This window comes from Lissotriton vulgaris, chromosome 7 (assembly GCF_964263255.1).
Source record: "Lissotriton vulgaris chromosome 7, aLisVul1.2, whole genome shotgun sequence".
Taxonomy (NCBI): domain Eukaryota; kingdom Metazoa; phylum Chordata; class Amphibia; order Caudata; family Salamandridae; genus Lissotriton; species Lissotriton vulgaris.
Genome location: NC_141695.1, coordinates 405,306,122 through 405,319,208, shown reverse-complemented (window position 1 = coordinate 405,319,208; position 13,087 = coordinate 405,306,122). Strand labels below are relative to the sequence as shown.

The following is a 13,087-nucleotide window of genomic DNA, read 5'->3' as shown; positions in this document are numbered from 1 at the left end:
CTGCTCAGGGCAGGTGTTAGCTTTTGGAGATATTCGCGCTTAGCGCGAATATCTCCAAAAGTTGGTAATAGGAGATAGCGATGTTAGCGACTGTTTTCAGTCTCTAACATCTTGGCACGCCCACTTTGCATGTCATTAGTGATAAATATCACTGACATGCAAAGTGGGGCCCAAGATGGTTGCTATCTCCTACTAGCTGTCGCTAACTGGTGTTAGCGACAGCTAGGTAATAGGGAGATAATTTTATCTCCGCTTTCTTGGCTTTTAAAGCCACAAAAGTGGAGATAAACCCCCTTGATAATATACCCCTTGGAGTTTTTCCATTCTGCCAGGGCTTTGACTCCCCGGCAGATGAGATGGGTGATGTTTTTCAATGAATACGATTTTACCATCACGTATAGGCCAGCAGCTCAACAGGGGAAGTCTGATGCTTTATCCCGGGTTTATGCGGATCCATCACAGGGAAGGTGGGTAGAGGAGACCCAGTTTATGATACCAAGTGAAAAGATTGTTGGTTGTGCCTCCATGGATGACTTTGTGGTTAAAGTGCAGGAAGAGATGAAACAGTTGGACCTGGCTCCGTGGCTATCGGAACCTGGGTTTACGTTAAGGGATGGGTTGTTTTATCAAGCCAATAAGCTGTTTGTGCCCCCTGAGTTGCGTACACTGGTTCTTACTTATTGTCATTCATCGTCTTTGGTTGGGCATCCCGGGGTTTATAAGACCAAGAAGATGTGTATGCGTTGGTTCTGGTGGAAGTCTTTAGCCCACGATGTGCAGGTATTTGTGGCCTCATGTCCAGTGTGTGCTGTTGGTAAGTCCTTGCACATGTCACCATCTGGGTTGTTGCACCCTTTGCCAGTGCCTCCCTCCCCCTGGCATACGATCAGTATGGATTTTGTGACCGATCTGCCGCCTGATTCAGGGTTTACGACCATACTGGTCGTAGTGGATTTATTCACTAAAACTGCACACTTCATTCCTTTGCTAGGGTTTCCCACGTCTAGGGAATTAGCTGATGTCTTTATGGCACAAGTGATTCAATTACATGGGGTGCCTACTGCCATCGTTTCAGATAGAGGGGCACAGTTTGTATCACACTTTTGGACTGCCCTGTGCCGGTCTCTGAAAATGGATGTACGGTTGTCATCAGCTTACCATCCACAAAGCGATGGGCAAACGGAACGCACAAATCAAACCATGGAGCAGTATTTGCGATGTCTGTTAACATTGCTGATGGGCAGTTGGGTACAAGCCCTTCCTGTGGCTGAGTTTGCCTATAATAACAGTATGCACTCAGCATTAGGTATGTCACCGTTTTACTGTTCAATGGGGTTCCATCCCAAGACTATTCCCATTCAACCATCTTAGAGGGTGCCTGCAGTGGACTCCCTTATTAGGGATTTGATTGATATTTGGAAGAAAGCACAACAACAGCTGTTTGAGTCAAAAAGGGTCATGAAGGCACAGGCAGATAGGCATAGACGCCCAGCTCCCCTATATGCAGTAGGAGATAGGGTTTGGCTTGCAACGAAAAACCTAAGGTTGCCGGGACCAAGGAAATTACAGCCTCGGTTTGTGGGTCCCTTTCTTGTTCAGGAGGTGGTGAACCCAGTAGGGATCAGGTTGACCTTACCGGTTGAGTATAGTATCCATCCTGTGTTTCATACCTCTTTGTTGAAGCCTTATGTCACCACTACTCAAGAGTTGCCACCTCCTCCTCCTGTTTTGATTGATGATAATGTGGAGTATGAGGTTAAGGCTGTATTGGATTCCAGGAAGAAGAGGGGACGGTTGTACTACCTTATAGATTGGAAGGGGTATGCCCCCGAGGATCGTTCTTGGGTTCCAGCGAGTCGGGTGCATGCTGCCCGGTTGGTACGTCTGTTTCATCGACTACACCCTGGGAAGCCTAGGCCGATGGGAAGGCTTTTGGGGGGGGTACTGTTGGGGTTCAGGGAGGGCGGATGCCTTCTGTCTAGACCCCCGGTCACTGGTTTTAGCGTGTAGTGCCAAGTGCATATGCGAATTTATGGACGCTCCCTCGGGCTCGCTATAAAAGGTCTTGCCCGCAGGAAACCGGTGCTTGGTTTCTTTGATGGTCCCTTGCCGTGTGTTTCCAGTTCCTGTTTTCCTACCTTGTTCCCTTTCCATTGAGGTCTTTTACAGCAGGCCTTTAGAGGGTGGTCATTTGGCCCTCTTTTTCTCATTTATCCTGTTTACTAAATCTTTGGGCAATTCTGAACCCTTAGTGGGGACCTGTTTTGTAATTTCGGTGACGCTTCGGAATACGCGGCTGCGTTTCCTTGTGTACGGGCGTCCTGTTCATTCTTTTTATTTTTTGTTTGTACGCAAACCTCTTGTTGTGTATCCTTTGGGTGGTTTCACGAAGGAGCTGAATAACGGCCGTTTTTTGTGCTACCTTCGTGTATATTTTTAAAGACAGGGGTTTTTTGGGTGTCTTATGTATCCTTAGACACCTTTTTTCCCCTATCCCTATTTAGTCCTTTTCTTTGTGTATTTTTGCTATTACCACCCCCTTTGTCATTCTCGGTGTTTCCCGAGGGGGCGTGGTTGGTCCGGGGTTACACAAGAAAGAACCAATACGAAAGCTGTGGATTGTTTTCCGGACTCGTATCAAGCTACTCCCGTGTTTTTACTGGGGTAAGCAGGGAGGTTGGTGGTTCGTGTGTGTACTTGGCACTGGTTTTGCAGTTGGGGTTTGTCTAATCTTGTCCCCCTTCTTCTTTTATAGTGGTCTCGACTGGGTCAAGCAGTCTGCTACCAGGAAACAAGAGGAGGCGAGCTGTGTTCCCCAAGACCTTGGGTTCCCTTGATTTGTTTACCCACCTTCTCCCGGTGTTGTGTTCTCCACCACCCTGAATATATCTGTGGGTGCTGGGGGACACGTCGCGGGTAGGGAATTGGGACGTTCTTCACTCCTGCGGTGTTTGGCTGGTTGGCAACGGAACAACACCCCTACGCTGGCCTGGTGTATGCCGGCCCATCCCACTCTGCTCACGCTTGCGGGTAGGGCGTAACAGGCAACATTTCTGCAAGGACCCCCACTGGCTGGGGTGACATGGTTACGTCCACTGTCCACTACACTCCATTCACCAAAGGTGGTTGTCGCCGTGGATATGGGTGTGTTCTGCATACTGCGGTTTGTTCAACACCTCGCCGCCTCTCTTGGCATTGTGAACTTTCCCCATCATGGGTCTACTGCATCCTTCTCAAATGCCTGGTTGCCTCCTCGCCCCACATTCATCTATGGTGTGGCTGAGATTCCGTTGATTGATAATGTTCCCGGCTTGCCCAAGTTACCATTGTGAGTTGTTCTATCGTGTCTGCTGGGTGGGCATGTTGTTGTGCATCTTGGTTGGGGACTTGTGACGTTTGCATTGCCAGAATTGTAGATTGCAGGGTTGTGGTGTTGAGGTGAGTGGGGTGTTAATTGGAAAGTTACCAAGGGGCAGTGCATTTTCCTTGGTGCCATCCTGGGCCGGCTAGTTGCTGTTGGACTGTTGGAGGGTGAAGGGATCATGCACACTAGCGGTGTATTTGGAGGCAAGATAATTGTGGTGTTATGATGTTGCCTGCACATTGATGTTTGAAGTGTGTTTGTGGATTGCCCCCTCAAATGCGTGCATCCGGCTAGGGCGATAGTGGTCCTTGCTTGGTCTCCAGTGGTTCCAGCACATTGTGTTGGCCATACGAGGACGAGGATGCCAGGATGATGGTGATGTCCAGGACAGGTGTCGGGGTTTTGGATGTGGCTGTCTGTGAGACTCCACCGACTCTGGTGGGTGTTGGTTAGGGTGTGCCAGGGGCCAACATGTGGTGCACAGCCAGCAGCTTGGTGTGGGGTGGGATGTTGGTTGTCCGCTGTGTTGGTACAGTTGGCCTGTTGGGCGATGATGGCCAGGATGCGTAGGATGGTTGCTCCTTTCAGCCTGTAGTGGACAGTGAGATGGTCAGATGTTGGGCCTGTGAGGCAGGTGCCTTTCCTGGGGGACCGCTGTGTTTGTCTGCGCAGCCACTGTGGTGATCCGGGGGGTGGGGTTTGTGCCGGGTGGGTTTTGTGGCAATCTTGGGTGTCCATTCTGCATGTTCAGTTGCTTCATGGCATCTGTTGCCCTTCCGATGACGCCCTGTGCAGGGCTCCCTATAGTGGTGCAGGCTGCCGTCCGACTTTACACCAGGTCAGACCAGGTGTAAAATTCCTGCTGCTAACGTTCCTTATCTCATGTTTTGTGTTTCTATTGCCGATCTGCTTGGTCGTTGTAAATGTTGAGGTGTGCTGTTGTCGCGGGGTTTGCCACGGGAACGCCTACTCTGCATCTCATTAGCGATAGTTGCGGGGGTCCTCTGTGGCGAAGTTGTTTACGGCTGCTATTGCGGGGAAAGTGGTGCTGTGGGCTGTTAGCACCTGCCTTTGAATGGTGGGCTAAATGTATTAGGACTTTGGCTGAGATAAACTGCTGTTAATTCGGTGATGGATGTGTTAATCCAGTTTTGCCAATAGAGGCAATGAATCAGGATTTAAAAGCAGTGAAATCCACAGCAGGGTTTGCGATAGGCCAGTTGCTGGTGGGATCATCTACTTCTCTGTTTTTTAAAGAAAGGAGTCATTGCAGCTAACTTCAAAATGAAGAGATATTCCCAAGGTCCAGAATCCAATTGACAATGTAAGTCAAGGAAAAGGTCAGCGCATCAGTGAACAGTTTTATTACAGTATCCATGCAAGGGTCTAAAGGTGTTATGCAGTGGCCCAATGTTACTACCAAATACCGTATTTGGTTCTCTGACACTGTATTTCAGACCAATAATATATCTGGAGGGAAATTCCATATCCAGAGAATGCTGAAAGATTGTTCCCCTGTAGACGTTAGATAGAAGCGCAAAGGTCAACTATTCTTAGCTTGAGAAGTTGGCCTATCTCAGTAAAGGGCTGAGCTGCTAATTACACACAAGCTAAGGCTTTAAGAGCTGTACTCATTTAACATTTTTAAATATTTGATATATTTTGCCAAGGAAGTTTTCTTTTTGTTCGATGGAGAAGCAAATGCGCCCTTATGCAAGCAATTCTACTACCTTCTCTGCATCCATCTGCTTTTCAACCATCTGCATCCTGTCTGACCCCTCCTAGGCCTTCTGGGAACCATGTAGCACTTTTTGGCTAGGGTGTTTAATCCAGTGATCCAGCAGGTAAAGTAATCATGCTGAACAATGTGATTCCGGTTCGATGGTGAGGTATCACTTTTAACCTTGCCCGGGGTATCCCAGTGCTTCAGTAAATTATGGCCTGCGCCCTCAGCCCAGTTCTAGGTCATCACTTTCTCACTAAGGGGCTTCGGCGTTTTGGCCTGTCGTGCAGCTGCACCCATCCAAAGAAATTGTAACTGGCTCAAGAGAGCAGGAGAGTAACTCCATGTGCTGCTCTCCAGTTGAGACCTGGGGCCTTATTGCACAAAGTGCCCAGGCAGCACAACAGGTGTTTGCACCCACTTTGCGTGCCCCAGGGGCATTTTGGAATTACGGAAGGGGCAGCAGGTGCTTGTGCAACCCCTTCTGTAATACTGATAGCGCTGGCTCACATAAAGCACCAGCACTATCTTCAGGGGGCAGTCCTTCATTTGCATGGCGGGGTGCTCCGAGCAAATGAGGGAATTACTTTGTCTCTACACCAGCGCCGTATTACAGACGCAGGCAAAGAGGCAAAGAAGCTCTCATGATGCACACTGCCAAGGCGGCCCTTGTGAGCATCCCTTTGGAGTTGGTATAGGAGGTCCCATGTACCCCCAGACATCCACCCGCCTGAAAGGGAATTTCAAATCCCCCTTCAAATTGCAGGCAGGTTGCTGCCTGCACTGTGAAAACAAGGAGCGGCTTTAAGGCAATGCTGCGCTTTTCACATGAATGCAGTCTCCCAGAGGGCATCGTGAGTGTGCGGCTGCCCTGAGGGCATCACCTTCATCATCACACAGTGTGTTTTCCTTCATTGGGCTGTGCGCACCTTTTTAAAGGTGCACCCAACGCACTGAAGAAAAGTGCACCACATGTATATTGTGGCCCCAGGTGGCCCATGGGTTGCAGAGTGACTGATTTGGTCGGCACGAGAAACGTCCTTTACCCCGCAGTCAAACAATGTCCTGCCTTTACAACATAGTCACTACCCCATCAGCAAAATTACCACGCATTACTTTACTACGCAAGTTGTTACAACGACTTGCTTTAGTGTGCACATTGTTGGACTAGTATTTATTGTTTTTTTAAGTCCAACACCTTCCCTACTGTTGCATAGAAGGGAGTTGGAATAATAATTTGTTCCATTCCAAAGTCCAGCACGCCCTAAAGCAAGTCATTGTGGCTAGTGACTGCGTTGTAAAGGCATGCAGGGTAAATGCATGTGGGGTTTCATCACACAACCAGTCTGCAAGCATGCAGACTGTATGCAAAATACTTTTCTATCTTCTTTCCTCTACAGGTTCAATATGCCTTCTTAAAGTAGAAAGGCTATCATGTCTTTGTACCATTCAACAAGACCTGAGGGATTGATAATATTTCGGTCCAGTTTTCTTGAAATATATCACATCACCTGAGGTCTGAAACATCTGCCTTACAGGTATTGAAGTATCACAGAACACATCTTTCAAAATGCAAGGAAAAGGTGGCTTGTAAAATGTCAGATCTCTGCTGGATCATCCTCCTGATTCAGTGGTGGCTCGCATAGGGTGTACTGCGGGGCGGGGCAGGGTGGGGGGGGGGGGTAGTAAACTCGGACATAGAATGGAACGGAGGAAAGTAATAATTACTTTCCTCTGTTCCGTTGTATGTCTGAGTTTACTACCCCCACCCTGCCCCCCGCCCTACCGCCCCGCAGCACACCCTATGTGAGCCGCCACTGTCCTGATTACTAATCCATCCTCCTTGCACTCAGAGCACATTACTCAGTTCCTGACAAAATAATAAAAAAGTATGTTTTGGGGAGTACATGGGCACTCTGAGTCTAAATAGTGGAAGTCAAAATGAAATTCTGAAAAGATAGCCACTGGCTTATCAGATTTCTGTGTGGCACACAGAGTCCATAATACCACTCCATGTCCACCTAGGTCAGCAATTAGCTAGATGGTGATTAATGGGAATTTGTAGTTTCTTACAATCATTTATTCAACAAACCACCAAAATAATGTAAATTATAGATCTCCCCAAAGCATCTTAGAATGGTAATCAAGCTTCACCTGAACTGGAAGGTCAAAGGAAGTTGAACTTGCATGTAAAAAGATGGTTGGTTAACTGAGGCCCAATTTACGATTACTTTCCTCCGCTAAGTAAACATCAGACAGGGAGAGATCTCCTCTTTGAGGGGAAGCTGCTAGGGATGTATTTATACTGAATCAATCCATGCTTTTTCAAACCTGAAAAGGCGAAATCTGACTTGGAGGGTATGTCAGGGAGCACAGCAGACTCAGATAACAGTGCATCTGGCATCCTTGTTAGGGACGGTTTCTCATCAGCTCCTGGCACACCTCTTTCCTATGAGAGCCCTGACAGGCACAGAGCTGCTGCTGGTTAAAATAATGACTATTCCCCAGAGGCACTGTAGAGCCTGTGCTCCACCGTCCATGAAATGCATTTCTACTCCTACAGAAGGGGACAATCGTATTCTTCCGACGGTGCATGCATGGAGCACATTGAAACCAAATGATTTTACTGATGGTTAAAATAGTGTGCAAGCCTGCTTTATATGATCCGTGTCATGACGTCAATGAATGTGCATTTACAAGAGTTTCAAAACCAAACGGGTAGGGTGAGGGTCCAATGGACATTTTAACGACCTCAGCACAGTTACAGCCCCCTAAACAGATTATGTATAACAACAAGAATAACTGTGGGTCTGTAGGAAAGAATGTCTATGTGTGTCTTGATGACTCTATGTGTACCTTAGATGTGAGGCATACAACAGGATATTACACAATGTGAAAGAATATCCATCAGTTACTTTTTCTGTACCGCCCTTCCATCATCTGGACCACTTCACCGAGTGGGGAGTCCATATTGTAACCACCTCAAAAAGATTTGATAATGAAATGGCTAACAGCAGTGGTATTAGGACCCACAAGGTCAATGGCTGGTTTGTATTTGTTTCTTCACTAATGTTTCATGCACTGCTTTCAGTTACAAATACAAACCAGCCATTGACCTTGTGGGTCCTAATACCACTGCTGTTAGCCATTTCATTATCAAATCTTTTTGAGGTGGTTACAATATGGACTCCCCACTCTGTGAAGTGGTCCAGATGATGGAAGGGCGGTACAGAAAAAGTAACTGATGGATATTCTTTCACATTGTGTAATATCCTATTGTATGCCTCACATCTAAGGTACACATAGAGTCATTAAGACACACAAAGACATTCTTTCTTATAGACCCACAGTTATTCTCATTTACAAGAGTTACCAAAAACTTTAGACCTCTTAGACACACATGAATATACATTCCAGAGATCACCAGGTAAGTACACTTGGGAGAATCTGCATATCGTGGTATTAAAAGCCCCTGATAGCACTGCTCTGTCCAGGCCTGGCCTGCCAGAGGTGGTCTGCACTCTACTCACAAGATGAAGGACTCGTTCCAAGTCGGGTTGAGGGTGGACTTGACCGTCCTGGTTTTCTGCTTAGTCAGGTTCTTCGGGTCCGGGATGAGCTTGAGCTTCACGTAGGGGTCCGACAATCCATTCGGGTCCATGGGGATGAGGTTGCGAGCTTCTCCCACTGTGAGACGGAATTGTAAGAGAAGCAGAGTGAGCCTCGGCCTGACTTCACACAGCCTATGAATAGACATGTTTTACAGTTCGGCAGTGTGCCTGTGCTGGCCTGAGAATACCACTGCTGGAAGCAAATCTGTCCATAACATGCAGCATCCATGGCTGGACTGGGACCCTAAAGCAGCCTTGGAATTTTTCTAGGACTGCATGGCCCCGGAGGCTGGAAACGGGTGCTTGCAGCTTTTGTTATTGGAGGCTGATATTGCAGCACAGCTGCAAAATCGGCCCCCAGTAACAAAACCGGCCTCCACCCAGCCACAGCCAGTGGTGGGAGTACCTGCGGGCGGTGACGTGGGGAGGGAGAGGGGCAGGGTTGGGGGGTAATAATGTATGGATTACAGAGTTTAACAGGTAGGTAAACATATAAATAAATAAAACGAAATTCATTGTGCGCACTGCATCGCATTTGGTGATGCAGTGCACGCAACGAAATTAGTTTTATTCTTATATATGTTAATTTACCTGTTAAACTCCGTAATCCATACATTAGTATCCCCCACCCTGCCCCTCCCCCTCCCCACATCACACCCGCAGGTACTTCCACCACCGGCTGCGGCTGCTTCCACCCTTTCAGCCTCCTGGTGAAACGCCCGATGCACGGTACGCCAGTGCAGTCCTGGCAGCATACCTATTCTGTGCTACTAATACCAGAGTTTGTTGTGTTTCAGATATAACCGGCACCTTGTCCCATCCTCCTATAAGCTAAGACATAAAAGTCATGAATAGAGGAAAAGGACAACTACTATGCCAAATCTCAATTCACATGAATTTTCAGGCGGATTCGTAGCTAATTAAACTTTCATAAATATAGGTGAGCCAAGATTGCAGGGCATTTTTGGAACACCAACAATTCATTTCTGGTGCCTGGCTGCATTCAGATTTAGCGGTCTGTGTCCATGCTAATGAGCTGCATAATATAGATGCAGACCTTCAGCATATTGCTGATGATAACACTGAGCTATTGAAAACAGTAGTCATGATTTGAAAAGCTACAGAACCTTCCAGCATTACATTTTTGCATGCATGGGATATTTGCGCCACTTTGAGCCTATTGTCTGTATTTATTTATTTGAAAAGTTTTATGTAGCGTAAACTAGACCCATGCGGGTATCAGAGCGCTTTACAAGATGAAGAGACAATGACATATAAAACATTAATCATGGTAAAGGTACATACAGTGTAACAGAAACAAATAGCAAAGCGGAGGAGAGAGTTGAGGATCTAAACCAGGAATCTGTTCATTAGTAAGAGTTTGACTTTTTTCTTGAAAGAGACACTGGAGGGAGTCAGTCTTATATCAAGGGGGATGGTGATTCAAATTCTGGGAGCAAGGCCAGAGAATGATCTGTTATAGTTCTCTTTCTTGTTGAAACGTTGTGGCTATAGCAAGAGGGTGGAAGCACATCTGGTGGCTCTAGCGCCTCCTGTTAGCTCACGCTTGCTGGCATGATAGTGTGGGGTGTTGAAATGTAGAGCTGTAGAGCCTGTATTGCAGGCAAGCCATACCTGTTGGCTTTGTCAAGGTTATATATTGATTAGAATGGATATGCCTCATTAGAACGCATGCCTTTTCTCTGCATTCAATTACAAGGCAGTCATTACAATAACCGCGTAGTAACAATGCATACCATTACCCCGCAAGTCGTAACAACGACTTGCTCTAGGGAGGGAGCTGGATGTTACAATAGTGTTATTTACTATTACAACTCCAGTCTGTGCAATAGTACGGAAAGTGCTCGCCGGCCCCGCAAGTCATTATTTCGACATTCCTGGGTTCTGGTCTGCATTATTACAACGTTGTAACGACCGCGTTGTAATTACATGCGGAAAAAATGATTCGTTGTAAGCGCTGTTTACCGATTAGAATTAATTAGGAGCACCGGGGGAGTAAATGCGTATATGTGAATCCTTACTCCCAGGATCCCCTTCCACGCCTGCATCAATTATATATAACGGAAGGCATATGTTTTTATTTACAGAAGATCGCCTTTCTACTGTATCACTCGTGTTACGGACCGAGGACTCTGTTCATAAACCAGAATCTCACAGCACTCAACATGGATGTGGGCTTCTCTCTCGAATACTCTGTGTTGCAACAGTAAGTTGTAAGATTTTTAGTAATATAAAAGCAAAAGTTGCTCAGCTTTTTCTGATTAGCAACTGAACATTTGTGAGGGAAAATGAAGTTAAATTAAACTCACATAAAAAATGGTCATAGATTTTCACATAAAAGCACAACTTGTAAAATTTCTGACTTTCGTGCATTTTTTCTCATCATTGAGAGAAATATACGAAGATCATTGAGAAAAACTTTGCTCACCCCTCTTTGAACTGGATTGTTAAGTTGCTGATAGATGTCTGCATTATGAAGTGGGCTGTCTGCTGTGCAAAGAAACGGAGTCCAGGTGTGAGCAATAGCTTAGCATATCACTTTGTGAACAAGGGATGCACCTGGCTCAGCACTTTACACACTGCCAGCACAAAATAATTTAGCAGACTTGCAGTCCGTTTGGTTACCATGCAATTAAATTGAACAAATGTAGACTTTTAAAAAACTGTGTATTTCAGGTCTATAGTGGCCACCAAGTATAAACAGAGTCCCTTTCAAAAACCTGAACACTTCTGCTGATTACGTAGAACAGAGATGACCTCAAACAATACTGATACCTGAGTAAAGGATAGCATTCTGGCTCTCCAAACAACTCAGCAGTGACTTAGAAACAGGATGTAAGCAATGGCATGTAATGCTTTCTCAATTACAGCACTAGACCTAGCAACAGAGACCACTGCACAAGGCAAGTGTAAAAAAGGCAGATGTTAGATTGATGCAAGTAACAGATGCAACAGTACACAAGCATCAAATATTAAGTTAATATTGCACAAAACACTGTGCTACACTAAGATGAAGATAATGCATGAGAAATGGGTTTAACTTGTCTTGAACAACGCAAAGTACCATACTCACTACTGCAAACTAGATTTTAAGTTTCAAAAGTAAATTTATTGAAATAAATAAGTTAATGAACATCACTTCATACATATAATTAGTTAAAAGAGTGGTAAATAGGTGAATAGACAAATGAAGGGAAATAGCAATATATAGTTACATTAGAATAAAAAGGAAAAACATATTGGAAAATAAATAAGTCAAAAGGCGGCAAGAGTCTGGTTCATATTAAACAGCAATGATGAAGAATAAAAAAATAAAAGAAAAGGAAGGTGTAATGTTATCTCAAGATGGTATCATATACATAGTTTTAAGATGAAATATTAAACAATTCTAGTACAAAAAGAAAAAAGGAAGTCAAGGAGGCTTAGCAACTTCTTGGAACGAAATCTGGGGAGTGAAGGATTTTTTTGCACTATTATCTAAGAAATGTGTGACAGGAGCCCATAGGTGTAATAGTTTTGTGGCAAGTGAAATTGTGTAAAGAAGAGTTGTGTCTAATCTATGATTGTGGCAAATAGCATAATACCAGGTGAGATATGATAGCTTGGAGGTGTCTTTCAAATTCTTTGTTATCTGCGGAAAAGCCACTGCTAATAATAAATCAATGATTTAGAGTTGTGGATGATTACTCTGCCAGTCAGGAGACAAGCTGCCTAAGAAAATATTAATAAAGGATAGAGGAATTTTGATTTTGAAAATGGTGATAATTTGAGGCCAAACCTGTTGCCAAAACTTAAAAGCATTCGGACATACAAATAACATGTGTTTCAGGTCGGCAAAATCATGAGAGCATGACCAACAGGAACTAGGAGTATTGGCATGTATCCTATGTAAGTGTGCCAGAGTAAAGAGTAATCTGTTATAAATGAAAACAATTGTTTGGGTGTTGCCTGCAGCTCTAGAGGATTTTCTTATTTTCAACCATATATGGTTCCAAAAAGAGATGGAACAATTAACCCCCAGGTCAGTCTCCCAAAGGAGTTCTATTTTAGATCTATCCCTGTTCATGAGTAGTTGTGTTAAACGAGAATAAATGGTAGAGGCCTTTGGATGTAATTGGAGAAAACTGGAAGGTAAAGAGGGTGTATGTGAAAGTTGAGCAGATGCATCTGAAATCGCAGTTTGCAAGCTCAAACATTTGTGTTTGAAAGAAGCTGGTAGATGGTACAACTTCTGTGCTTGCATAAAGTGGAGGGGTATGCCCTGGTCATATAACTGGTGTACGCATATTAGACCCCAGCTTCTCCAAGTTTGTCAATATATTGTTTTTTTTAAATACCTGCTTGTTGTGTCAAATTGTGGAGTTAAGA

The 13,087-nt window shown here is 45.1% G+C and overlaps 1 protein-coding gene across 1 annotated transcript in view; it reads right to left on the bottom strand.

Annotated features, from left to right (window-relative positions):
- PRKCG (protein kinase C gamma) overlaps positions 1 to 13,087 on the bottom strand; it is a 1,238,195-nt gene that overhangs the window by 177,698 nt on the left and 1,047,410 nt on the right. The window contains exon 6 of the mRNA XM_086928695.1: positions 8,618 to 8,774. Within this exon, the coding sequence (XP_086784821.1) occupies positions 8,618 to 8,774 (157 nt within the window). The remainder of the gene's footprint in view (positions 1 to 8,617; positions 8,775 to 13,087) is intronic.